The 25,296-nt window shown below is 42.4% G+C and overlaps 3 protein-coding genes across 3 annotated transcripts in view; 2 read left to right on the top strand and 1 right to left on the bottom strand.

Moving 5' to 3' along the window:
• LOC117462554 (cadherin-24-like) overlaps window positions 1-584 on the top strand; it is a 37,356-nt gene extending 36,772 nt beyond the window's left edge. The window contains exon 5 of the mRNA XM_034104828.1: window positions 511-584. Coding sequence (XP_033960719.1) covers window positions 511-584 — 74 coding nt within the window. The remainder of the gene's footprint in view (window positions 1-510) is intronic.
• LOC117461967 (zona pellucida sperm-binding protein 3-like) overlaps window positions 1-25,296 on the bottom strand; it is a 526,690-nt gene that overhangs the window by 125,221 nt on the left and 376,173 nt on the right. The gene's annotated exons all lie outside the window — the stretch shown is intronic.
• The window catches only part of LOC117462340 (uncharacterized), an 83,414-nt gene continuing 66,272 nt past the window's right edge, over window positions 8,155-25,296 (top strand). Inside the window, exon 1 of the mRNA XM_034104526.2 lies at window positions 8,155-8,306. Coding sequence (XP_033960417.1) covers window positions 8,165-8,306 — 142 coding nt within the window. The 5' untranslated portion in view covers window positions 8,155-8,164. The remainder of the gene's footprint in view (window positions 8,307-25,296) is intronic.

The following is a 25,296-nucleotide window of genomic DNA, read 5'->3' as shown; positions in this document are numbered from 1 at the left end:
TATATCGTCTGGCTCGTGTCCCACTGGGGAAATGTCTGTCTCCCTTCACTTGCATAAATATAGACATACTATATGAATACACGACATATGAAATGTGTTTACAGTTTTTATATGGTTTTTCCGATAAAAAATGTTGCTGCCAAATTGACATTCTATGAGCCGTAGAAGAAAGATTTAAGGGAGAAGAAGTCCGTCCTAGAGACAGACGGTCCATTGGAGAGGCAGCCTGAAAGGAATTGGATACGGAGATGAAGAGAAATGAAGTGAGACTGAGGGAATCGAGGGGGGTGGGCACCAGGGAGAGGATGCGCGGGGGGGGGGGGGGCGAATAAAGTATTTGTCACACTGCCATTGGAGGGAGATTGCAAAAAAAAAAAAGAGTGAAAGTGGAAGTTATATTCAGAGAAAAGCTTTCTTATGCTCAGAAAATGCTAAAAATGTTGTCCGCCTAGTTCTAACTCCATCCTTCCTTTCCTCCTTCCTTGCTCCCCCCCCCTCTTCTCCCCGCAGGCACGTCTATAATCCAGGTGACAGCGACAGATGCTGATGACCCAACCTACGGGAACAGCGCCAGGCTAGTGTAACACTGGTGCAGGGCCAACAGCACTTCTCTGTCGATCCCCAGACGGTGAGTGTTTATCCATTTGTGGAGTTGTTGTGTGTGTGTGTGTGTTGTGTGTGTGTGTGTGGTGTGTGTGTGGTGGGGTGGTGTGTGTGTGTGTGTGTGTGGTGTGTGTGGTGTGTGTGTGTGTGTGTGTGTGTGTGTGGGTGTGGGTGTGTGTGTGTGTGGTGTGTGTGTTGTTGAATAAAAAAAATAAGATAGAAATGCAAAAGAAAATTCGAAATACACACAAGCTGCAGAAAAGCAAATATAGTCAAGATGTCGAATTACAAACACGCCTGCTGTGTGTGCAAACAAGCACATTCAAGGCCTCAGTTGTGAACACACTCACAGTGACACACACACATTCAAACTTACTCTTTCCCCCCTCGTTCTCTTGTCACACTTAGTCATCCATCTTTCCCACTTCCCTTTTCCCTCCGCCTCAACCACCCTGGTCTCAAATGCACACACTGTCTCGCACACACACTGTCTCGCACACACACGTATCTCCCCCTCTGCCAGTGCCCCCCTATCTGGTTCCCTCCAGTATGAGTAGGCAGAAATGTATTCATGCTGCCAGGGCCTGTGTGAATGCAACAAAACAGAGCAGCAGCCTAATGTTATTATTTCTGGATGAGGCAAAAACAAAAAGACATGTGTTCAAAGCGAGATGTCAGCGAGGGTTTGTGAACTCGTCGAGACGAGATTACAGGAGGCTCAAAGAACCTGTTTGCCGCGCGCCTGTCTCGATATGCCTCCGCTTACCAGGGAGTCACCCCAGGGCACAAAGTTTAAAGGGCGCTTTTACTTATTTTATATTTTATTTTATTATGATTACTTTTTTTAGCACCGTACCTTAGAGGGAAATCATGGCTCTCTTGCCTCAGAAATGGAGCTCTAACTGCTTCAGATGATTTGATTGACAGCCCACGTATACACACTTAGCATTTAGCTCACGTCAAGGCAGCTGGAGTCGTTTCTCGTCTGAATGTAGGAGTTCGAGTCTGCATGTGAGCGTTTATTTTGAAGCCACAAGGGTCACAGGTGGCCGATACTTGTGTTCTGCTCATTGAATGTCAATGTTTAGTAACTGATTGCTTTGACACGTGAGGACCTCTGCGACAAGCCAAGAGAGCTGGCGGCAGCTTTTTCAAATGCTAATTGGCGAATATAAACCTATTTCTGTCGAGTGTGTATTAGACACTGTGCCTTAGTATTCTGATCGTGTCTGCTCTCTTCTTTTTCGCTCATCTATCTCACTTTTCAATCACCCTGATGCCCGTCGGCTTCATCACCAAAGGTCTTTCTCAAAGCGTACCCTCCGAGGCGAGCACATTACCCGTATATTCGGTTTGGTTTGCTTACAAATTCTGCCCGCAATCTACACAAGCTCCTGATGTTTGTTAGCATTAAAAAAACGCCCACGTTGAATGTGATTCACCTTGAGCTGAGTCATCCGGGCCTTTGTTTGTTTGGCAGATGTGTGGCGAGAGAATCCAGCACGTGATGTGGGACATCCAATCATACGTAGCTGAATGAGGTCATTTACACAGAGCAGGTGATCAATGTCGAATGTATTGATGTGTCTCGGTGTGCTGTTGTGAGATGCAGAACGAGATTTTACGCTCCGTCAGCATGTCTGGCTGTCAGCGATGGGGTGATTTATCTTTCCCATATGAGCTTCTTCACATATCTGTGATTATATGTGTGTGTCTGCCTTTAACGGGACATTAAGTCATGTATTGTAGCTGTCAGATGGAAACTGGGTGTCTCAGAGAAAAGCTGTCAGATTGTCAGGAAAAGCACTCATGTCTACTTGTAAAAATGCCTCGATGACTTCGAAGCGTGAAGATGGACGGTGTGGCGCAGTGCACTGTGCAGTGATCATCAGATCAAGGGGTGAAACCCGCCGCTGCTGCGTCTGTAAAGCCGTTGTGTCCTTGGGCAAGACACTTCACCTGAACTTGCTCCTGTGGGTATTGTCCACAGTGACCATTGCATGTATAAAAAATATGTGTAATGTGTATCTGTAAAGCGCTTTGAGCACTGGAAAAGCGCAATAATAAATGCAAGGAATTATTTATTATTAAAGTCCATGAATGACGTCCACTAGAATGGACATTTATAAAAGGGCTGTTATTTGAAAACTTATTTAATATATTTAATTTAGAATTATTTAATTGCTTTCAGAACTAATTATATAGTTCCTCACATGTTAATAAACAAGAATATATATGATTTTCATGGTAAAAATGACAATTATTCAACAATATTTGACTTCTCCTCCTGCTTCTATACAATTTTGTTTTTGGTATGCCAGACATTTTGGATGAAAAGAAAGAGGAACTTCCCAGCATGCAATTTTAACCAATGACATATCACTGGAAAGACCAGGATGTCCTCGGTACAGCACATCAGGGATTGATAGAGTAGCTCAAAAGAGTAAAAGAAGATGCATGTTAACAAAATGTCCACTACAGTGGACATTTTCAATGGGCTGGCTCCCAGGAGGATATGGCTATCTTTTTAGCTAACTTACCAATCTGCAATGTGCATTTGGTCAATAATTATTTATATTACTGTACTATTACATGTTAATAAAATATAAAGTGAACTATCAAAGAAATCACATAAACTCAAGTATAGAGAAGAGACCATGTTGTAAGAAAACAGATAAACTACAATTGTATTGATCATAAAAATAATAAAAGTAAAGTATCAAAAAAGAATCGGAATCGCAATTCTTGACTTGGTATCGAAACCAAAATGTTGGTATCGTGACACTAGAAGCTATTGGATTTGTACACAGCAGAGACCATTACCATTGATAATTAGTGAGGAACCAACCACACTGACAGGTTTATTGCACATCTAATGCCCCTTTCACACCAACGCGTTGTCAGCTACGGCTCGGATCTGGAGCCTGAAAAGTACCCGGTTTTTCCTATTCACAACCGCAGAGGTTATACCTTGAACCATCTGTTTCACCCAGAACCTCCTTGGAGGTCCTCAAACCAGAACCGGGTGCTAACACAAATTCTACCTTTATTCTCAAAGGGTTTCATCAAGATACGGTTTTTCGAATTAACCTTGAGGTTCTACGGATATTGTATTCTACAGATAGGCGGATAGATATTCAACCCCACATATTCTACTTGAGGGCAACCTCAACCCCCTAACATTAGTTTTGCTTTAACATGGTACCTTGGTGCCCCAACAAGAACCTATCCAGCAGCACCAGGCTTTGGAACGCACTTTAAAGGTAACCAATCAAAGCATTTGGGGGTGTTAAAGCTGGGCAGATCTTTCAACTCCCAGGCATCCAACAATCATTGAAAAAAAGAGCATGTCAAAAAACACACATTTGTCACATGCAGGCCAGACAGAGCAGACTTGGCTTCTTCGCATGGGGCCTAAAGACAAGTTAATGCGGCGCCTTTCAGAGAGTGGAGACAGGCAGACTCAGACAGTATGAGTATCTTTTTTTATAATTAAAGAATCGCATGTTCTAAGAGAAACCCAAAATACAAGTATGAACCTGAAAATTAGAGCGATATTTCCCTTGAAACCTTTGGATTGCCCGTTTGTAAGAAACTACATTTTGCTGCAGCCTGACTTAGTTTGTCTTGTACCTCTTTCGTCATCCGAGAGCCCTCAAATGAATCGTTTTACAAGTTACCCTTTCCAGAAGAGCTGCAGAGCATATGGACCAACCTCCATGAAAATAACAACTTATTACATTTTTCATTTCAAACTGCAGGCTATGGCCTTATTGTAAAGCAAGAAACCTGTGACCTTTTATTGATGACTTACTAATATAACTGTAGTCTCAATGAAGCCTCTAATGTGGTTCATGGCTTTCTTAGTTCATAATAAGCATCATGCTGTTAAACAAGTTCATAAGCCATTAATATAAGGTCACTGTGTCTGTTAAGACTCCAGTCCAACCATTTTATAGGTCATCTACTTTAGTTGAAGTCAATTGGTGTGCTGTTTTACAACTGGAACACAGTTTATCCAGTGGCCTCTGAAAAAGGTCAGGTGTTTTTCACAGGACTTTAGCCATAAGGTGTTCGTAGGTCATTAATAAAAGCAATGTACACTACATTGTTAAATAGCCAACTAGCTGTATTGATAGACAACCGACATGCCTGCTGGACATAAAGTTACTAATACAAATGACATCCACAAAGCATCTCAGAGGACATATGATGCTCATTTTCAGGTTCATATTTGTATGTTGTGCCTCTCCTGTGACATGTCTCCATGCTTTAAAGTTAAAAAAACTCAATTTTTCCTCATACTGCCTGTGCTGCAGCACCTCTTTTCACCCTCTGTCTGAAACCAGAGCCCAGTCTGCTGGCAGGCTCTGTTGTGATTGGTCATCTGCTTAACCTGTTCAACCCGGAGGCCCCCGCCCGCATTTATTTTTCACGAAACTGTGTCTCAGGGCTTCTTAACATTTAAAAAAAAAAGCTCCCCATTGACATCAGGACAGCAGATAGCTTGCACATCTTCCGGCGCAGACTGAACACTCATCTTTTTCGACTCCACTTCGATCGATAGAATTACTAACAAAGAACTGCTAACAGAGCACTTATATACTAATAAAGGACTGGCTTATCTATAGCCAGTTGAGTAGCACTTGAAATGTTTGGCTCTATGAAACCTGATGTACTTATATGATTCTGTTTTCTTCAAGGTTGTGTCTTCCTGGTGGAATGTACTTATTGTAAGTCGCTTTGGATAAAAGCGTCTGCTAAATGCAATGTAATAATAATGTAATGTAAAAACTAGGGCTGTCAAACGATTACAATTTTTAATCAGATTAATCACAGCTTAAAAATTAATTAATCATGATTAATCACCATTCGAACTATGTCCAAAATATGCCATTTCTTTATGTATATTGTTGTGGGAATGGAAAGATAAATGAAAGAAGGCGGATATATCCATTTAACATACAGTATGTTTATTATAAAAAATGTCTGCGTGTCAAAATGAAAGACAGCCCACACACCTATCAATCATCAAACCGTGGGGTCTTAAATTCATTACTGTTGATTTCTATCAACGGGGGAGTACTTCAGGAAAGTCGACAGAGGGGGGCGGCGGCTAGTGGAGTACTTCGTGACCACAGAGTGTGAACGTTGTGATCAGCTGTTTTAGCGCAGTTCTCCAGTGAGGGGGGGGATTCTCCCCCCGCAGCCGGTTGGTGTAGTTTTGGCACAAGTCCGTTGTACAGACCGACGTTAACAGCAGCCTGTCTGTGCACACGGAGACCGACTCTGTCGTCCGGTGATCTAACCGCCTTCTGGAAAAGCTTCACAAGTAGTCCGTACGCAAATGCGCTTTGTGACACAAGTGACGGTACGCATTTCAGATTACGCACATAACCTGCGTACCAGTTATGTGCACCCCTGTACCAGAGCCATATTATTACTATTATATGGGTCTGCCCAGCAAAAGTATTCTCCGTCGGGACTTCCTGCAACAACACCACCACGCCGTTATCAAGATGTTCTAGTTGAGAAGACGATCACTACGTGACAAAAGTTTTTCAAAACCGTGGCTACTGAAATCAATCTTACTGCTGTCTGTACTCCGCGCGAGTTGGCAGACTTTATTTTGCTTACTTTAACATCATGTCTCATGGTGGGGCTAAGCCATTTCTTGGTATGGGTGTAGCCTACCCCAGCCATACCCTGGCGCTGCCACTGGTGGCACGTATGGGGCGGGCCATTCTGCACATGCGTTAAATGCGTTAAATATTTTAACGCAATTAATTAAAAAAATGTATTATCGCCGTTAACGCGATAATTTTGACAGCACTAGTAAAAACCTATTAATGTGTCATACCCTATTCACGGGAAGAAACTCAGCTAACTGACGATACGAACCATTTTTACCGAAACAAAACACAAGTCTCACAAGAAGCGTCTAAATGAGCCCTGAGCGAAAAAATGCTAACACACTTAGCACAGAACTCTAGGTATAAATACCCTTATTACATATCAGATCTGCACACACACGATATCGATTAGCAAGCTGAGATTCCACAGATTCTAGGGGTATAAGTATCATCACTGAGCGATCCGACCTCGCGGCCAAATGACAACAAACAACAACAACACAATTAGCTTTACGGGACCAAATCGGAAAATAAGTCTTACCGTTGTTGTTGTTCTGATCAAAAGTTGTGTTCAATGGCATTAAAACGATAGAAATGCTGCTGAAGGTTAATCTATATGTTAATCCATATGTCTGTGTCACTTTGAAATGATTACTGATCCATCATTCCATTTTTATTTCAATAACGGAGATTTCCTATTAGCTGCTACGATAGCCAGAGTGACAGCTTCCGGTTCCGGGGCATTTCTGTCTACGCATCACTCTATTCACCAATGGATAATGTTTAGATCGATTTTAGGAACTTCCCCTCGATTCTATTGGCTCTAACGTTTACAAAGAGATGTCAATCATCAAAATCGCCCGGTGGGTTCCAGAGATATGGAAAATGCACCCAAATGACCCTAGAAGTGTTTTTTGTCTTTTCTAAACCTCTCTAAAAAGGTCAAATTTCACTTTTTGGCATCAATCTTAATACAGGGTACTTATTATATGGTATAGTTTGGATTCCTAAAGCTTTTAGTCTCCGATCCCATCATTCAAGGGTGATTTTCACTATAAGTAATGTTTTTATTTGGACGGACACTATCATTTAAATTGTTTTACTATGTTCAATCTGAATTTACTTTAAAATAAAATAAAAATATATTGATTCTGACTTTTCTACATCCAACTCACAGGTTTATCATTGCTTTGAGAAAAAAGATTATTAATGTACCTCTTTTAGAAGTGAAGTTAGTCTGAGTTAGTAAACAGGCTCAGGGCTTAACAGGTTAAATATGTCCCTCCCCTTAGCCAATGAAGTATAATGTATTGGAGTGCTAGCAAATAGACATTACGTAGTGATGTCACTATGTCAATGGAGGCGTTTCAGTCGGAGGGGGGGGAGTGTGTGGAAGAGAAGAACTTTGAGATGTTAGCCTTTGCAGACCATTTACATGCACACACACTACAGGAAAGGGAAAAGCACAAAAAGCACTAGATGATTTATCAACCATAGATAAGGTCATTAGTTACAACTTGTAAACCTATACAATGCTTGATTAGAAAGTGACACCTAAGGCTTAGGCAAGAGATAATCATGATGCAAATAAGTTGTGTTACCATTCTTGCTACCGTAGAGGATATTCCATCAAAAATGAGAGTAGGGCTGGATGAAATCCCAATGTGCAGCTTTTGTTCCACAACAGAGCGGCAGGCCACAGAGTGTACATTGGAAGCCAGCAGGTTCAGCGCCTGGTTACCATAGAGTCATAAATATTGATCAAAAGAACATTCTGTCCCCCACAGATATATTATGGTCATTTGGGGGCCGTTTCCAAGAGGAAAGCGTTTATTTCCCTTTGCTCGAAATGCTTCATCATGGTCACCGGGATGCTCACGTGTGTGTGTGTTCTTCCACCAGGCATCCTGCGTACGGCCGTACCGGACATGGACAGGGAGACCCAGGACCAGTACCTGGTTCTGCTCCAGGCCAAAGACATGGGGGGCCACCTGGGTGGATTATCTGGGACCACCACCGTCACTGTCAGGCTCACTGACGTCAATGACAACCCACCACGCTTCACCCAGAGTGAGTAACTCAGCAACCACCCACAGCGAATGAATGAGAAGCGACAACAGACAGGCAACCAAACATAATGGAAGGAGATGACTGTATGTTGACAGCCTGCTCTTCCTGTATGCACACAAATGCACGGTGATTGTGTGTTTCCCTCCCACCCCGGCAGCATCACACATTCATACACTCACCATGTTGGAGTTTGCCAAATGATCATTTCTGTTGTTTAACCCAGCTTGGAGTACCATATTGGTAAGGCGTTGGCTCATTAGACGTATGCAGCATCGTCTTAGAAGTTGCTCTGCTTGTGTTCACTTTCTAGTACTCATTATATGAAGAACGCTATGTGAAAACAAACACCGGGCTGCTTAAGAGCATAAACACATGCATCGTTGATTTTGCGCCAGGCAGCAGAAGACTCCTCTGACCTTTTTGACCCGAAGGGTCTTGTCAGGATTTCACATCCAGGCAGAGAAGAGTCCTGCCGGGCTGCAAAGTGCCTCATCAAACATTCACTCATGGATTCCTCTCACCTCTGCAATGATAAATCGGCTTGTTCTTCTCCAAGTCCAGCTTGTACATTCACATCTCTAGGAATATACTTCTACAGGCAACTCCATTCAGGCCAACCTAATTGGCTTCTCAAATGACTCTCTGATAGCATTTAACTTAATTTCACTGTGATCATGAAGTCAATGTGTGGAAAAGATATATGAAAAAGGTCTTCCTCCTGGGTTGCTGCGTGACTATAGTGTTGATAAATGAAATTGAATTATTTCAGAACCCAGTGTACTGTTGCATTAGAGTCAATACAATTTAAACCAAATTAGTCATTTAGATAATGGACGCTGCTCGCCATGAAGATTTTATAATCGAGTTAAATCATTGGACATAATTGTCCTCATTGAACATTAAATTGTAAATCATTCTTTTAGTGGTACAGAAAGAGGCTGAGCAGCTCGAGCCTCTCTGCCGTTGGATACACTGATGTGTCTCATTGGCCAATACGTTTTTGTCAACCTTCCTAATTGGTCCTTTATTACCTTGAACAGGACATGCCAGTTAGCCCCCTGTGAATGAATAGAGAAAGCAAGCGGCCTTGACGGCCAGTGTCACCCTTTATTTAATGTATTCTCTCTACCAGGATAATTGCTGACCCTTTTCCAATTAAAGTGGAAATAGTTGACACTATATTGCTTTTGTTCAATTACATTTCGGTCTGATTTTCAGAAGGGCTGACGGGAAAGATAACTTTCTTTTTCCATTACTGAAATTAAGATAACAAGAGATATGTCACGTCTTCCGCGGAGAAGTAATAATTATTGAACGAGGCTGAACGATTAGAATGAAAGCTCTCATTGTGGGTTTTTTTTCTGAGCAGCAAGATCATTGCAAATTAAAATTGTTAATTTATTTTCAATAAATCAAACTCAAGGGTTGTAGTTATGGTCTTAATAGTGTTTTTATAAGAGACATATTTTCCACATGAATGAAACAGGATATGACAATGCAGTTGCTTGGTGGTAAGACCATTGGTCAGAATAGTCCACTTACTGTCGTAGACTTGGCTTTTTTTATTTTCGAAGACTGACGGTTAGGGCTAGGGTTAGATTTAGAGTTAGTTTGATACATTTTAGTCCATATAGTAATAGTTTACTAAAATGTACCAGAAGTTATTTGGATATAATCAATTATAAGTCCTTTTTATTCCTGTTTTACATAGTGTGTTATCTGAACGTTACATATACTTGTTTCATGATGGTATATAACTAACTTACTCTCTGAAAAATCCAAAATGGAAGATGATCATCAATTCTCGAGCAGGTTCTGCAGCAATAAGCAGCGTCTTAACTCAATGATTTCTAAGTGACATTTATTGGCGATGGACACTATAGATAATGATATCCCATGAGATTGTAAGTCATACTAAAAAACTGTGTGTCTAAGGTCTATGTGTTCAGATGTGACTGAGTTATGACTCCGAGAAGTGTGAGTTATGAGGCAAATCGCGGCGTTGGCGCGCTAATGGTTCTGAAGTACCTTAATAGCCTCCATGATCGGGGTGTCACAGCCGCCGCTGCACATCCAACTGCTGACTGTGTGGATAAGTCGGCCAAGTGAGGAGCCAACATACAATAACGAACTTCAGGTTGATTTCAGAAAAACAATGTGAGCCTGTCGCTTTCAGCTCATGCCTTATCTTTGCCTCACAGCTCTCTCGTCTGCATATATGAAACCAAGCAACCCGAGAATTTCCTCCAGTTGTTAGGCCAACTCCGAATGAATGTTAATTATCCGGGTTGGCAACAGTTGTCATTCTAGCCGGCAAAATCAATGCTTGGCGACGGAGACGTTCACCTCCTACAGCTTGTTAAGACACTGTTAATTATGTAAATAAGAGTTTAATGTTGCAGTTTGAAAATCACACTCTTTAAAATGCACTTAAGATATCAAAACAAGTACAGAATAAATCAGTCTATCTACATATAACTGTAATAATGAAACACTGTACAATGCTAGTATGTTAGATTTAAAGTCATATGAACAACTGTGGAGCATGTTATATTGACTATTGAGACTGTTACATGAACTTTTTGTGAAAAACGTACCCTAACTAACCCTAGTTGTACTGCAGAATACTTGGAGTACATTTACACGGATAATTGTCCGCTAAGGTGCCCTACCTGGGTCAACTTAAAGGGGCAGGTAATATAAGATACTTTTCTTCTCCCTGCTCCTTTTCGGGTATGGTGTGTTTAGAGAGACATGTTTTGCAAATAATTGTTATACATTAAGTTGTGCATACCATGAACGGAACAAATACAAATGAAATGTAAGGGTTAGAGTTTGAGATACTTAATACCAATATTAAAAGATCTTATCCAAGTCTTTCACCTGGGGTTTTCAGGAGCAGGTCAACATAAAATAGCAAAGCAGAGTACACGTCGATGCAAGGTAAGAGCAGTCAGGACCTTGATAGACTTGCAATGAGGGTTTATTCCAATATACTGGCTTTATTGCCAAGATTGAACTACTGGTGGCCTGGGTTGGGAGGTTTGTTGGTCGGGTTGAACCCCTATCAGAGCTTGGTGTTTTGGACGGGGCTGCTCTGAGGACTGGAGGGAGAACTAGGCTCATTCTGATCTGTCTGGGTGACGCCTAGTGGCGCCAACACCTGCTGTGAAGCAACCACTGTTGTCTTGCATGCATGTTCTTGATACGATGCATTGATGAAAGGTGAGCCCACAGTTTGTGTGTTGTCCTTTATCCTCTATCCTTTTGTTGGCATTCCCCTTTGCTTGCTTGAACACCATTACCATCAAAACGAGTCACTACTCAATTACACACCAAGGCTTTTAAAAAGACACCCTCGAATCCGGCCTTTTCGTCTCGCAAAGTCCACACTGACTATTCCTTGTGGCATTTACCAGAAGGAGATGATGACAGTATAGTGTACCAAACAGGTATCAACTTTACATATCTTAGCTTGAAAAACAAAGTAAAGCAGGGCTTGCTTTGTGGGCTTCTCTTTTTACGGCATTGACGAATTTCTCCCTATCTAAAATATGATTCCAGGAAATAAGTGGGTTTGTAATGTGTACAGTTTTGAATGCTGTCAGGGGACTTTTCATGCCTGGAGGAGGTAGTATCGCAGAGGGAAAGTAGGCTACCATGCACATTTAACTTGTTTGGTTAAGTGATAAATGGAACGGGTGGGATATCTCCCAACGCTTCATTGGCAAAACACACTGCTCTAAACACACTTTCCTTTGGGTCTCATTATCAAATGAATGAGTAGCATACACAGTGCTCCAAATGATTGTGGACAGCAACACCTTATTTTGATGTTGTACCTCAGAAATCGTTGGTGTGCAAAAATGCTTTCAATTGTATTTTTCATCTATATCAAATGATCTTTCTAAGGCAGAGTCTCTTTTTGAACATTTCAAGGTGACAAATAGTCGACAAAGTAATCACTTTTAGGATCTTGCTGGAAAGGATTCAAAGCTTATTTGACTACTAGAAATAGTTTTGGACGATATATTCCTGCTATATTCACATTATACATAGACTGTAATGGACAAAATGCTTCACAATAGCCCTGTTTTCCATGAGACACAAATCAGATTGTGAACAGATTTTTTTTGTTTCGTGCTATTCCTTAAACCCTTAACAAGGCAGACGGTTGTAAACATTTTGCTAAGGGGGAGTGTCTATTATTGTCTCATTCCACATCAACTCCTCGCCTGATTAAGCTCCTAATTATGGCAGAGCTCAGTGGAACACATGGCTGAATCATTTTCAGAGAGTAAACAAGGGTGTTGGGTATCAACTTCCTGTTACAAAGCTTTAGGATATAGGCGTAGTGGATGACTTTTTACTCCTCTCGTAATCCATAGGGAAATTAAGATGATGGGCCTTCCACAACATCGTATAGCTTTGTTGTTAGGAAATGTCCTCCTCTTGTTTCATGTAGTCATTTATTTAGACATGTTTTTGCATGTTTATCTTAGATGAATAATTCATTGCTGTGTGCATATAATCCACAGTGGGATTCTCCTAGGGATACATTGAAAGGCTGGGGCATCCACTGGAAGTATACCAAAAACAAGATACACTTAATACAAAGAACAATCCTCTTTATGCTTAGCACTCTTCAAAGTGACTTAAACAGGAAGATAATGTCTGAAATACGAAAATGCATGGAAAATATTGAATCATTTGTTTATTGGTTTTACCATTTTACCATAGATTATATCTTCCATTTAGTATCATATCAACCAAAGCAGCAAACATGGCATCCACCATTACACAGTGGCCTTGTTTCTTCCTTTTGTTCCTCGCTCCTTCTATGCAGTAATATAAATAAATCCAAACAGTATGATGTAATGCATTGTCCCATAGGAAGTTAATTCACCATCACTATAATATGTAATATTGGGTTGGGAGGCTATTCCACAATGAGCTGCCTTTAACGGAGAGGACATTTTGTCCAAAAGTGGTCCTCTGGTTTCAGTGTATTTTTTGTGGATGAATTCCTCTAAGGGAGGGGGGGCAGTCCATGTAAACATTTATTAAAAAAAACACATACTTTTAAAAGACTTAAAATGGTCAAAACTCAAGAAATTGTGTTTTTCAAGGATGGTACAGTGGTGGTATGAATTTGGCTTTCTGTCAAACACCTTGATAGCTCTCTTATACAGCTGTTCTATGGGTTTCAGGTTGGTGGCACAAGCAAACGACCAGTTTGTAAAATAGTATTCAATGTGGGATAGAATCATACAGTGGAGGTATGAGTTTGCAGCATTGACAGTTAAGAAAGGTCTGATTTGTTTAATATTTTGCAAGTTGAATTTAACGGTATTGGATACTTTCTTAATATGTTTCTTAAAAGTCAAGTTCGAGTCCAATATGACTCCAAATGTTGTTCAGCCAGTGTTGAACCTTGTCCAAAGCATTTGAGAGACAAGATGTTATTATTTCAGTATTTTTCCCGTATTCAAAGATGACCGCATCATCGGCATACATTTGTACAGTCAAATCAGGACATACATTAGGCTAGTCATTAATGTACAGAGAAAACAGTAATGGTCCAAGAATGGAACCTTGTGGAACCCCAACAGGGTTGACAAGGTAGGGGGATTTGGTACCGTTGACCAAAACACACTGTTTTCTGTTTGATAAGTAAGACTCAACCCACTGTATTGAATCTGCTGAAAAATTGAAATACGTCAGCTTTGTAAGGAGCACTTGGTGGTCAACAGTGTCAAAAGTCTTCCTGAGATCAAGGAAGACAGCACCTACATATGGGCTCGTGTCCAACATAGATTTAACCTTTTCCACAAAGACACAGTTAGCTGTCTCAGTGGAGTGGTGAGCATAAAAAGCAAATTGCATTGGGTGGAGTGAAACCTTTATCTAAATGTTTGGTGATTAGTTTTGACACCCATTTCTCAGCTATCTTAGAGACACAGGGGAGGATGCTGATTGGTCTGTAATTGGACATTATTGCCTTATCCCCAGATTTAAAGATCACTATATCCTGCCGCACTGTGCGTAGTGAGATTGCTTCAGGCTGTGTTGAGAGACCCAAACACTGGACAGCAAAGGGGAGCAGGATGGATCGATCAGCACCATCATCAAGGACTGCATGAGTTGTGAGGGTTCTGTCTCCGTTGTGGAGAAGTACATTGACAATTTTCAACATGACTTTATGGGAGCGGTTAGGTTTGTCCATGTAGAGAAGCTCTGAGGAGGGGGATGTGTACATCACTGTAGCCGATTTGTTTGAATTAAAGTCATGGAGAATAGTCAAGTGAATGTCCGTGCATAAATTACATGGCCTCTTTAAGGTGCATTTGTCCATTTTATGGATTCTTCCGCATTTAATGCATCTGCCTTTCTCTTTGATCCATTTTGAAATGTTCATTTTGGAGAGTCCTTTGAATTCTGTGCATGAACCAAGGAAATGGTCTCTAACGTTACAGTAGGGGCAGTAGGGCTTAGGCCTTTCGACATTCATCCTTTCTTTGGTGTAGTATTTTGGTGTGCCATCCATTTCAGATGCTGTTAAGAGGTAGATAGAGGAGACTTGTTGGGGGGGCTGGCGTTCCTTTCCAGTCCATGGTTTCTCCTGTCTGTGGAGCTCAACAGCTCTCTCTGCGATGCGTTTAGCTCTGGATTTCAACTGTAGCCATTTTGATAGGTCAAGGAGGGTATAGGTTTGGGTTGCTTGTGCAGTTAGAATGCCACGATTAATGCAGTGCTCAACAAATCCATCTCTGTACTGCACAGGGAGTTTACTGAGGAGTCTGTCCACATGGGAACCACATACTAAATGCCCCCATTGTTCGCATTAATGACGTGGAAGCCTTTGATAATCTGTCCCTGTCTATCCATGCTCTGGTTGGAATACTGCTGTCCCTAGAGGGTCCTGATGGGTGCGAATTAAGATGTGGTTCCCATGTGGGCAGACTCCTCAGTAAACTCCCTGTGCAGTACAGAGATGGATTTGTTGAGCACTGCATTAATCGTGGCATTCTAACTGCACAAGCAACCCAAACCTATACCCTCCTTGACCTATCAAAATGGCTACAGTTGAAATCCAGAGCTAAACGCATCGCAGAGAGAGCATTGAACATTTCAAAATGGATCAAAGAGAAAGGCAGATGCATTAAATGCGGAAGAATCCATAAAATGGACAAATGGACCTTAAAGAGGCCATGTAATTTAAGCAAGGACATTCACTTGACTATTCTCCATGACTTTAATTCAAACAAATCGGCTACAGTGATGTACACATCCCCCTCCTCAGAGCTTCTCTACATGGACAAACCTAACCGCTCCCATAAAGTCATGTTGAAAATTGTCAATGTACTTCTCCACAACGGAGACAGAACCCTCACAACTCATGCAGTCCTTGATGATGGTGCTGATCGATCCATCCTGCTCCCCTTTGCTGTCCAGTGTTTGGGTCTCTCAACACAGCCTGTAACAATCTCACTACGCACAGTGCGGCAGGATATAGTGCAAGTAAGTGGAGCAACTGTTTCCTTTGGAATCTCCCCTATTGACTAGCCAACTGAAAGGCATGTCATCAACGGAGCATTCACTGCTGAGAATCTCGGCCTTTCAGAGCACACTTACCCTATAAAACAGTTACAAAAACAGTTTCACCATCTCAGAGACATTTCATTAGAGCCAATTGACCACGCATGCCCTCTTGTTCCCCCGGTGGCCCACTGGCAGAACACACAAGGCTAGGATGGGCCCTCCAAGGTCCAGCCAGCTTACTCCAAACCCAACAGACTCTTCCCTTCACACTGACCTGCCTTCAAAGTGAATTACTCAGGAACGTGGAAAGACTCTGGCAGATGGACACCTTGCCCTATGCAAATGAAAAGACAGCCACAAGGTCGAAACAGGACAAGATGGCTCTCGCTCTTCTTCATTCCAAGACAGAAAGAGTAGAAATAGATGGTGTAATGCGCTATGCCACTCCCCTGCTGAGAATTCCCAATATGCCTGCCTTTCAAGCCCCCAAGGAAGGCGTTCTGCCTCGTCTCTGCACCACAGAAAGACGCTTGTCCAAAGACTCACAACTTTCTGAGAAATACCAGGAGGAACTGAATGAACTCACAGAGCTTGGCTATGTTCAAAGGATCCCCAACGAGCAGGCTGAGCAACCACAGGAAACCTGGTATTTTCCACATCACATAGTTGAACACAACAACAAACACAGGATTGTATTCGATTGCTCTTTTGAATACATGGGACAGACCCTGAACAAATGTCTTCTGCCTGGCCCAACACTTGGTCCCTCACTCATTGGAGTACTCTTCAGATTCTGCCAAAATGCCATTGCCATCTGCGGTGACATAAAGGCTATGTTCCATCAGGTACGCCTTTTGAATGAGGACAAACCCCTGTTGCGCTTCATTTGGAGAGGGATGCAGCTCGAACAGGAACCCAGTGTGTATGAATGGCAAGTTCTTCCATTTGGAACAACCTGCAGCCCATGCTGTGCCACCTTTGCAGTTCAAAAACATGTCAAAGATCATTGTGATGGAAACGAGGAGGTCCTTGAATCCGTCCAAAATTGTTTCTATGTCGATAACTGCCTCCAAAGCTTTCACTCCCCCCAAGAAAGCAAAGTCCTTCATCGACAAAATGAGACATCTGTTCTTAGAGGGTGGTTTCGACATAAGACAGTGGGCTAGCAATGATCCATCCGTTATAAAACATCTCCCTACAGAGTCCAAATCCAAGACTAACGAGTTGTGGCTCTCAGAGGGTGGAGACCCTAAAGAGCCTACATTGGGCCTTCAATGGAACTGCCTCAAAGACATGCTGGGCTATAAAAACAGAACAATCACTTACCACCAACCAACAATGAGAAATATCTACAAGGTCTTGGCATCTCAATATGACCCCTTAGGCTATCTGATCCCTTTCACTACCTGTGCAAAAATACTGGTGCAGGATCTATGGAAGCAGGATAGAGGATGGGATAATGTCATTAAGACAGAAAGCCTATTGAGGAAATGGCAATCATGGGAGTTGGAACTGCAGAATCTCCCTGACATCAACTTCCCTCGCTGCTATCTCCCCATCTTCACCAACACAACCACCGACCACCATGTGCATGTTTTCTGCGACGCCTCTGAGCGTGTGTATGGAGCTGTTGCGTACCTTCAGACGCAGGATAAACATGATCAAACTCATGTCAGTTTCATAATGGCCAGATCTCGTGTTGCCCCTAAGCGCCAGTTATCTATCCCACGCCTTGAACTATGTGCATCCCTATCTGGTGCCCAACTGGCCAACCTCCTTAGTACCGAACTCACTATCCCTCTACAGTCGGTGACCCTCTGGACAGATTCAACCACCGTCCTATCATGGATAACATCCGACACTTGCCATTACAAGGTGTTTGTTGGCACAAGAATAGCTGAGATTCAGACCCTGACCGACACAAAGAGCTGGAGGTATGTTGACTCAAAGAATAATCCAGCTGATGACATAACTAGGGGAAAAACTCTAGTCGAAATTTCACATAAACACAGATGGAGTCAGGGCCCGCCTTTCCTCTTACTTAATACAAACTGTTGGCCAGCTAATCCACGTCTTGAAACTAAATCTGAGCCTGTTGAGGAAATCCGAAAATCAATGTTCTGCGGAGCAGTAATGACTATGGACACAAAAACTACAAGTACCGTACCTGGGACGACCTCATCAACGATACCAGGAATCTGCTTTATGGGGCGGCAGACAACATTTCAAACATAGCCCAAAGCTATACAGACTCAGAGAGACATCTTCTTCAAAGGGCCCAAGCAGAGAGCTTCCCTGAATAATTCAATGCCCTCAAAGCAAATAATCAATTCTAAAGAGTAGTAAACTCCTATCTTTGTCTCCTGATTATGACCCTGCTCTTGGGCTCATCAGAGTAGGTAGTCGACTTCGAAGAGTAGAGAACCTTACCCAGGACAGTATCCATCCAATAATATTGGATCCAAAACATACCATAACTAAACTCCTCATCAAACATTATGACGAGAAACTGCTCCACCCAGGCCCTGAGCGGGTACTTGGGGAAATGAGACGCAGGTACTGGATTCTTCGTGGGCGCCAAGCCATTCGCCAGCATCAACATCAGTGTCCAGACTGTCAGAGATGGAGAGCCAATCCTATAATTCCCAAGATGGCAGACCTGCCTCCAGCCCGTCTAAGACTTTTTAAACCCCCCTTTTGGTCCACTGGCATGGACTGCTTTGGGCCTTTCACAGTAAAAGTTGGCCACCGCACAGAGAAAAGATGGGGCTTGCTTTTCAAATGCTTAACAACACGCTGCATACATCTTGAGCTGCTTGACAGTATGGACACAGATACATTCTTAATGGCCTTCAGAAGATTCGTCTCACGCAGAGGTAAACCCCATGAAATATTGTCTGACTGCGGGACTAACTTCAAAGGGGGTAATGCAGAGCTACAAAATGCCTTCCAGGCCATGGCACCGGACTTGAAGCAGCAATTAGCCAACACACAAGTCCACTTCCAGTTTAATCCTCCATGTTCCCCACATTTTGGCGGTAGCTGGGAAAGGGAAATAAGATCAATAAAACAGGCCCTTCAGGTTGCACTAGGGAACCAACCAACCACAGAAACAGTCCTTCACACCGTCCTGGTCGAAGTGGAAGGTATTCTGAATTCAAAACCCCTCGGATATGTCTCTTCTGACCTTGCTGATCCAGACCCAGTTACACCAAATATGCTGTTGATGGGGCGGCCCGACTCCTCTCTTCCTCAGGAAATCTACTGTGACAGTGAGCTCCTGGCCAGGAGGAAGTGGCGTCACAGTCAGATCCTAGCTGATAATTTCTGGACAGCCTTCATTCGCCATTACCTTCCGAATCTTCAAACCAGACAAAAATGGAAGACAAACAAGGAGAACCTGGATTCTGGGAAGGTTGTGATGGTGGTTGACCCCCAATATCCTCGAGCATCATGGCCTATTGGAAGGATAAGTGAAACCTACCCTGGAAAAGATGGAAACGTCCGCAGTGCTAAGGTCATTATTCAAGGTCGGGAATATGTAAGACCTGTTTCAAGATTAATCCCGCTCCCTGAATTCACGGAAGACACCGATTAAACGTATATGCTGCACAAATACGGGGGCGGCTGTTAGAAATTGCATGTGTGTAACCCTCCTGTCCACAAGAGGCACTGTGTAGGGAAGCAGGTAGAACTTCCTCACAGGCTATAAATAGAGGCCTGGGCTGCAGTCGAATAGTCCATTTAGCTTAGGAATCTTTCTAACCGAGTGAAATGACCCGGAAGTCCCTCAGTGGCAGCCATGATAAGTGCTGTTCGAATTCTCTAGTCTAGATGATAGGAAAGGAGGTTTCAAACTTCCTTTATAACCTCCTTTAGCTTAGGAACCACTGGACCTCCCTCACCGAAAGGAGAGGAGAAAATGCGGCTTGCAGCCGCAGCATTTGCTGTCACACAACAGTCGGCCGTTCACGGAAACAAACGATTATGACGGAGAAATTATATCATGAAAGTTACGGTGCTTATTAAGCATTTTAAAACGTAGGTGGTACGTTGCCAAAGTGCTTTGTTTTGAACGTTCATCAGTATTATAATCAAAAAGAGAAATATGAACGTTAGTTTTTACTGAAATGATCAAATAAACATTTCAACATTTCACTGAGCTGTGTGGGGTTTGTTCAACTTTTAAAAGATTTGAATGGTGATATACACAGTGATAGATGTTAGGGACTAACGTTTATAATAAATACATTTGTATTTATTTTAAGATATTTTCATACAATCATACGTATTGGGATCATTTGTATTAATGTGGACCGGAGGGAGAGGTTGACGAGCATAAGTTTCACTTTCATTTTTTATTTCAATTCCAACTTTGGTCATGAAGAATATGTTTCTCTGTTGTCCACGTTCATAAAGCAAAGCAGCAGCATCAGAGCACGGTGCAGAGTCTCTAGATGAGTTCACAGTAGTCCCTCCTCCTTATTAAACATCCATGTTGTAGTCCGCTGTATAGAAAACTGTAGTTTCCATAGTTTCCCCACAGCAGCAGACGCACAAAATGACGTCCGCTGGCGCATCATAAACACGTGGGATAGTGAAAGTGCATTCGGATTCTCTAAAGCACCGCAGTCTCTTCTCCTAAATCCTTTTGAATTCTCCTATCCACTATCCCTTAACCCCGTGACGTTTCACTCAGAGGTCAAGGAATAGACGATAGGGTTAGAACTTAGGAGCTGATTTTTGGACTATTCGACTGCAGCCCCTGATGAGGACTTCCTCCACTTTGTCCCCAAACACCCACACCAGGACTGAGTGTTTGGTAGTTGTTCGCCATGTGTCTTTTGATTTACCAATGTAAGTAGAATTCTCTTTGTAATTTTGATGTTTGCACTTGAGTAACCTCAATGGTATTGAACACATTTGTTGTTCAATGTTGTAATATAATTTAGTTCGAATTTGATTGAAGTATTTTAATGTGCAAATGCTGTAATCAGTTTGTTTCACCTTTCTACTAGAACCATTGGCAACAGCTACCATCCCACCAACATACCCTGATCAAATAAAACAAAGAAGTTTAAACTCCTGTCTCCTGGTGGTTTGTGGCTCCAGTTTGAACATTCATCTCCAACAGTCACCGTGGCCACCTTCCAGGATGATGGAACTTCCCTCGTGCTGATAGATTGATTTACTAGCATAGTAATTGGTTGTATTAGAGTAATTAGACTGTCAATATTTGTCTTTATAAAGTTGGTGTCTAAATCATCTGCATCCCTAGCCTTAGAACCTTTTAACCCTAAGATTATATTGTTTACCTCCTCCTCTGTGATAGCCAAATCAGTCTTTTTACATTGTGAAAGACTTTCCCATGTTCCCTGAGTTTATTTACAAAATGTCTTCTTTAGGGTTTCTTATTGATGTTGCTTTAAAGTTAGGCATGAAGTGCTTTCTTGACCTTGAAAAACTAGTTTGCTTGCTCATCCAAAAATCCATTTACCAGGAGCTTTCGACCACATCACACAGTGTTTATTGGTGGATGGATTTTGCTCAGCGGCCCTAAAAGTATGATGAATGAAATCATAACAGCTACTGAGCTCATCACAATTACATCTCCATGACAACTCAACAAATCGAAGGCTATGAGATACTGTTGAAAGCAGTGGCGTAGCTGTGGGTGGGCCTGGGTGGGCCTGCACGTCTGGCCCACCCACAGCCAATCAGCGCTTCATAGCGCAGAGCCGGGAAACCCAGAAGGAAGTGCCACAAACTGCAGTTCATCTAGTGGCCGACAGGGGATGGATGCAAAAAGGAGCAATTCCCATAGACCCCCATGTTAAAATGCCCAACTTTACAGCAGAAATAAACATGTTTCTAGCCTGGATCCAATAAAACTTATTCTGGATATAGTTAGATTCCACCTTCATGACAATGGAATAGGGAGTGCATTTTTTTACCGTGAGTTTTTATAGTAAGTAAAGTAACTTTTGCCGTGAGTGAATGAAAGTATTATTTCTTCTTGAGGTCTGCAGTTTAGCGTGTACACATTTGCTGAATATGAAAACACTCAGTGTGTGCCCACTGTGCGACTGTCAAGGATAAACAACCTGTGGCCCCCGATATATGTCGTATGTATTATTGCTACACAAACATTACATTGTAGTTTAAGTGTCACCAACTCCGTTTCTAACATGCAAAAAGACAGCAAAATGCGTCTGATTATCTTTAGTATTTTAGATCTTTCCAATCCAGACAAGATATCTCTCTCCCCCGTCTGTGTGCGAGGGGGAGGGGCAGTTTACACACACGCAGCTGCTACATGCAGCAACACACACACACGGAGAGAACGCGCTCCGAGGTGTGGTTAAACTATAGCCGTGTCTATGTGGACAATACTCGTTACCAAAAGTGGAATAAGAGTTTAGCATGTAAGGGCGGTAACACGAGCAATTTGTCTACACATTTAGCAAAAGTGCTCCACATTCAGACAGAGGAATGCACCGGGTTCCACTGTCTTTCTAGTAGCTCTGTAGCCCCGTCCACGAGTAACGTGTTCCACGTCAGGTGTTATGTATGCTAGCAGCAACACACCGAGTTAACTACATTATACAAACATGGGTTAATGATTAGAGGTAACTGAGTTATTTATTTTGTTAAAGTTTCAGCTATTCTGTTTACAGTTCTGTCATCACATTATTTAATATGATTTGTTAAAATATTGTTGTTTCTTTTGATGTGAAATATTATGTATTTAATTGAAATAAAAAGCAATGTTAGTTTTGTTCACAATTTGTTTAGTTAGTTTACCATATTTCTTTCTCCAAAAGAACCGATAAAAGTAATGTTAAAGGACCGGATCGATAAAACAGACATAGACATACTTTATTGTCATTTCAACAAGACACAGAGTGTACTATTAAAACGAAATTTCGTTGTACTGGCTTACAGGAACAGGACGATATAAAAACTTGCTAAAATTGTACATATAAATAAATAATAGTGACGTGGTGCAGATAAAATTAAAGATAAAGTGTGCGTTTAAAATATAAAGCCTTACTATACATATAAATAAAATAGACATACTATATAACAAATATGTGCTCTTTACACAGCGTAATGTAATCTCTGTGTCACTGGTCTACTTGCTGTTCAGCAGCCTGATGGCTTGGGGGAAAAGCTATTGCAGAATCTGGCTGTTCTGCTCTTAATGCTGCGGAACCTCTTGCCGGAGCGCAGCAGGGAGAACAGAGCATGTGAGGATGAGTGGGGTCTTTAGAAATGTTCTGGGCTTTTGTCAGGGAGCGTTTCGGTGTCTCTGATGGGAGGGAGAGAAACTCCGATGATCTTCTCTGCTGTCCTGACCACTCTCTGCAGAGACTTCCAGTCTTTGGCGTTGCAGTCTCTCGACCAGATGGAGATGCCGCTGGTCAGCACGCTCTCTATGGTTCCTCTGTAGAACGTGGTGAGGATGGGAGGGGGGAGCTGTGCAGGAAGTGTAGGCGCTGCTGTGCCTTCTTAAATAGTGATGTAGTGTGAGTGGACCAGGTCAGACTGCTCGTGATATGCACCCCAGGAACTTGGTGCTGGCTGTAGTCTTCACTGCTGTGCCGTTGATGTGGAGTGGTGGGTGACAGCGCTTTTTGTTCCTGAAGTCGACAATGATCTCTTTTGTTTTATCGACATTCAGGATCAGGTTGTTGGTGTTACACCAGTCTGTCAGATGCTTCACCTCCTCCCTGTAGGCCTGTTCGTTGTTGTCCCTGATGAGTCCCACCACTGTTGTATCGTCCGCGTACTTTATGATGTGGTTGGTACTGAACCTGGAGCATAAGCATAAGCGCTATCGATAAAAGTAATAGTACCGTTAAAGCCTTAACGATACCCATCCCTATGTGGATGTCAGTTGTACACACATTCTGAGGCCGCCGTGCCTATGTTTTTAGTTTTCACTGCTAATTTATGCTTATGTTCTATTAGTGCATTAAAAAATCATTAAAATCAGTAATGAAGTTTCAGCTCAGACCCCACGCTTAATATGTCTCCCCCTGGCCCACCTACATTTCTCCAGGCCCACCCACACAATAATTCCTGGCTACGCCACTGGCTGAAAGGCTCAGAAAAGGATAATAAATAGAACATAAGCTTGGGTCACTAGAGCGGTGCTGTAAAGTAGAAGAAGAATTCTGAATATTCACATCCAGTGCTTTAAACTTATAAAGAGAATAATTAAATACACACAACCTTCAAAATATTATTACATTACTGCACGAGTGCTTACTTACATTTGAAGAGGCCCTAGTATGCTTCCTGTAGTGTGTTAGAACTTAAGACCAATCTCACTTTTGAGCCACACCTACAAACTCTTTGAACTCTGATCCTCAACAGAATTAGTGCCTTTGTTGATGAACACCTCATCCCTGAACAAGCAGGTTTCCACCCTGGCAAGTCGACAACTAGCCAAGTACTCAACCTCACCCAGTACATGGAAGACGGATATGAGGAAGGGATGGTAACTGGTGCCGTGTTTGTCGACCTCTCAGCTGCCTATGACACAGTCAACCATAGACGTCTCCTCAGTAAGATCCTGGAGACCACAAGAGACACCCGCTACGCAGTGTGGAGAAGCCTAAACAGAATAAGATCTGGTGTTGGACGTGTAAAAGCCACTCTCGCCAGATGGGGATACCTAAATGACGGGGACGTTGTGTGTGACTGCGGCATTGAACCACAAACCATGCAACATCTCCTGAAATGCCCCCTGCTGGAGCAACCCTGCACAACATCGGACTTGGCAGAGTTTAATGAGAAGGGACAGAAATGTGTTCAGCTGTGGCTGAACCACATCTAACCGAGCCCTGTAACTGACTGCCTTGTGGACATGAGAAGAAGAAGAAGTGTGTTATACAGGTTTTTGCATGTAAATGGTCTGCAAAGGCTAACATCCCAAAGTTGCCTCCCACACATACTCCCCCTCCCTGCCTGAAACGCCTCCACTGGACTCCTTCGTTCTTTCTCTAACATAGTTACATCACTATGTAACACACACACTTCTAGTGACTAGAACTCCGACACATTGTACGTGATAAGCAAAGGGGCGGGACATATCCGACCCATCTTTTGGCAGTTGAACAATCACAACAGAGCCAGCCAGCTAACCAATCAGAGCAGACTGGGCTCTGGTTTCAGACAGAGGGTGAAAAGAGGTGCTGCAGCACAGGCAGTATGAGAAAAATAAAGACCTTTTTGAACATTTTAGCTAGGGATGCACGATAATTATCGGCCCGATAATTATCGGTCCGATATTAGGAATTATGACGTCATCCCGATAAACCCGATACCAGTATTAATAGCCCCGATAATATACAATATATTTTTTGGATAAAAAAAAGAAAAAAATACTGCGGTGTGGGTGGATTGGGATGAGGGGCGCTTGTTTTTCACTCGGCTCCTC

This window comes from Pseudochaenichthys georgianus, chromosome 17 (genome assembly GCF_902827115.2).
Source record: "Pseudochaenichthys georgianus chromosome 17, fPseGeo1.2, whole genome shotgun sequence".
NCBI lineage: Eukaryota > Metazoa > Chordata > Actinopteri > Perciformes > Channichthyidae > Pseudochaenichthys > Pseudochaenichthys georgianus.
This window is presented reverse-complemented; position numbering and strand designations above follow the sequence as displayed.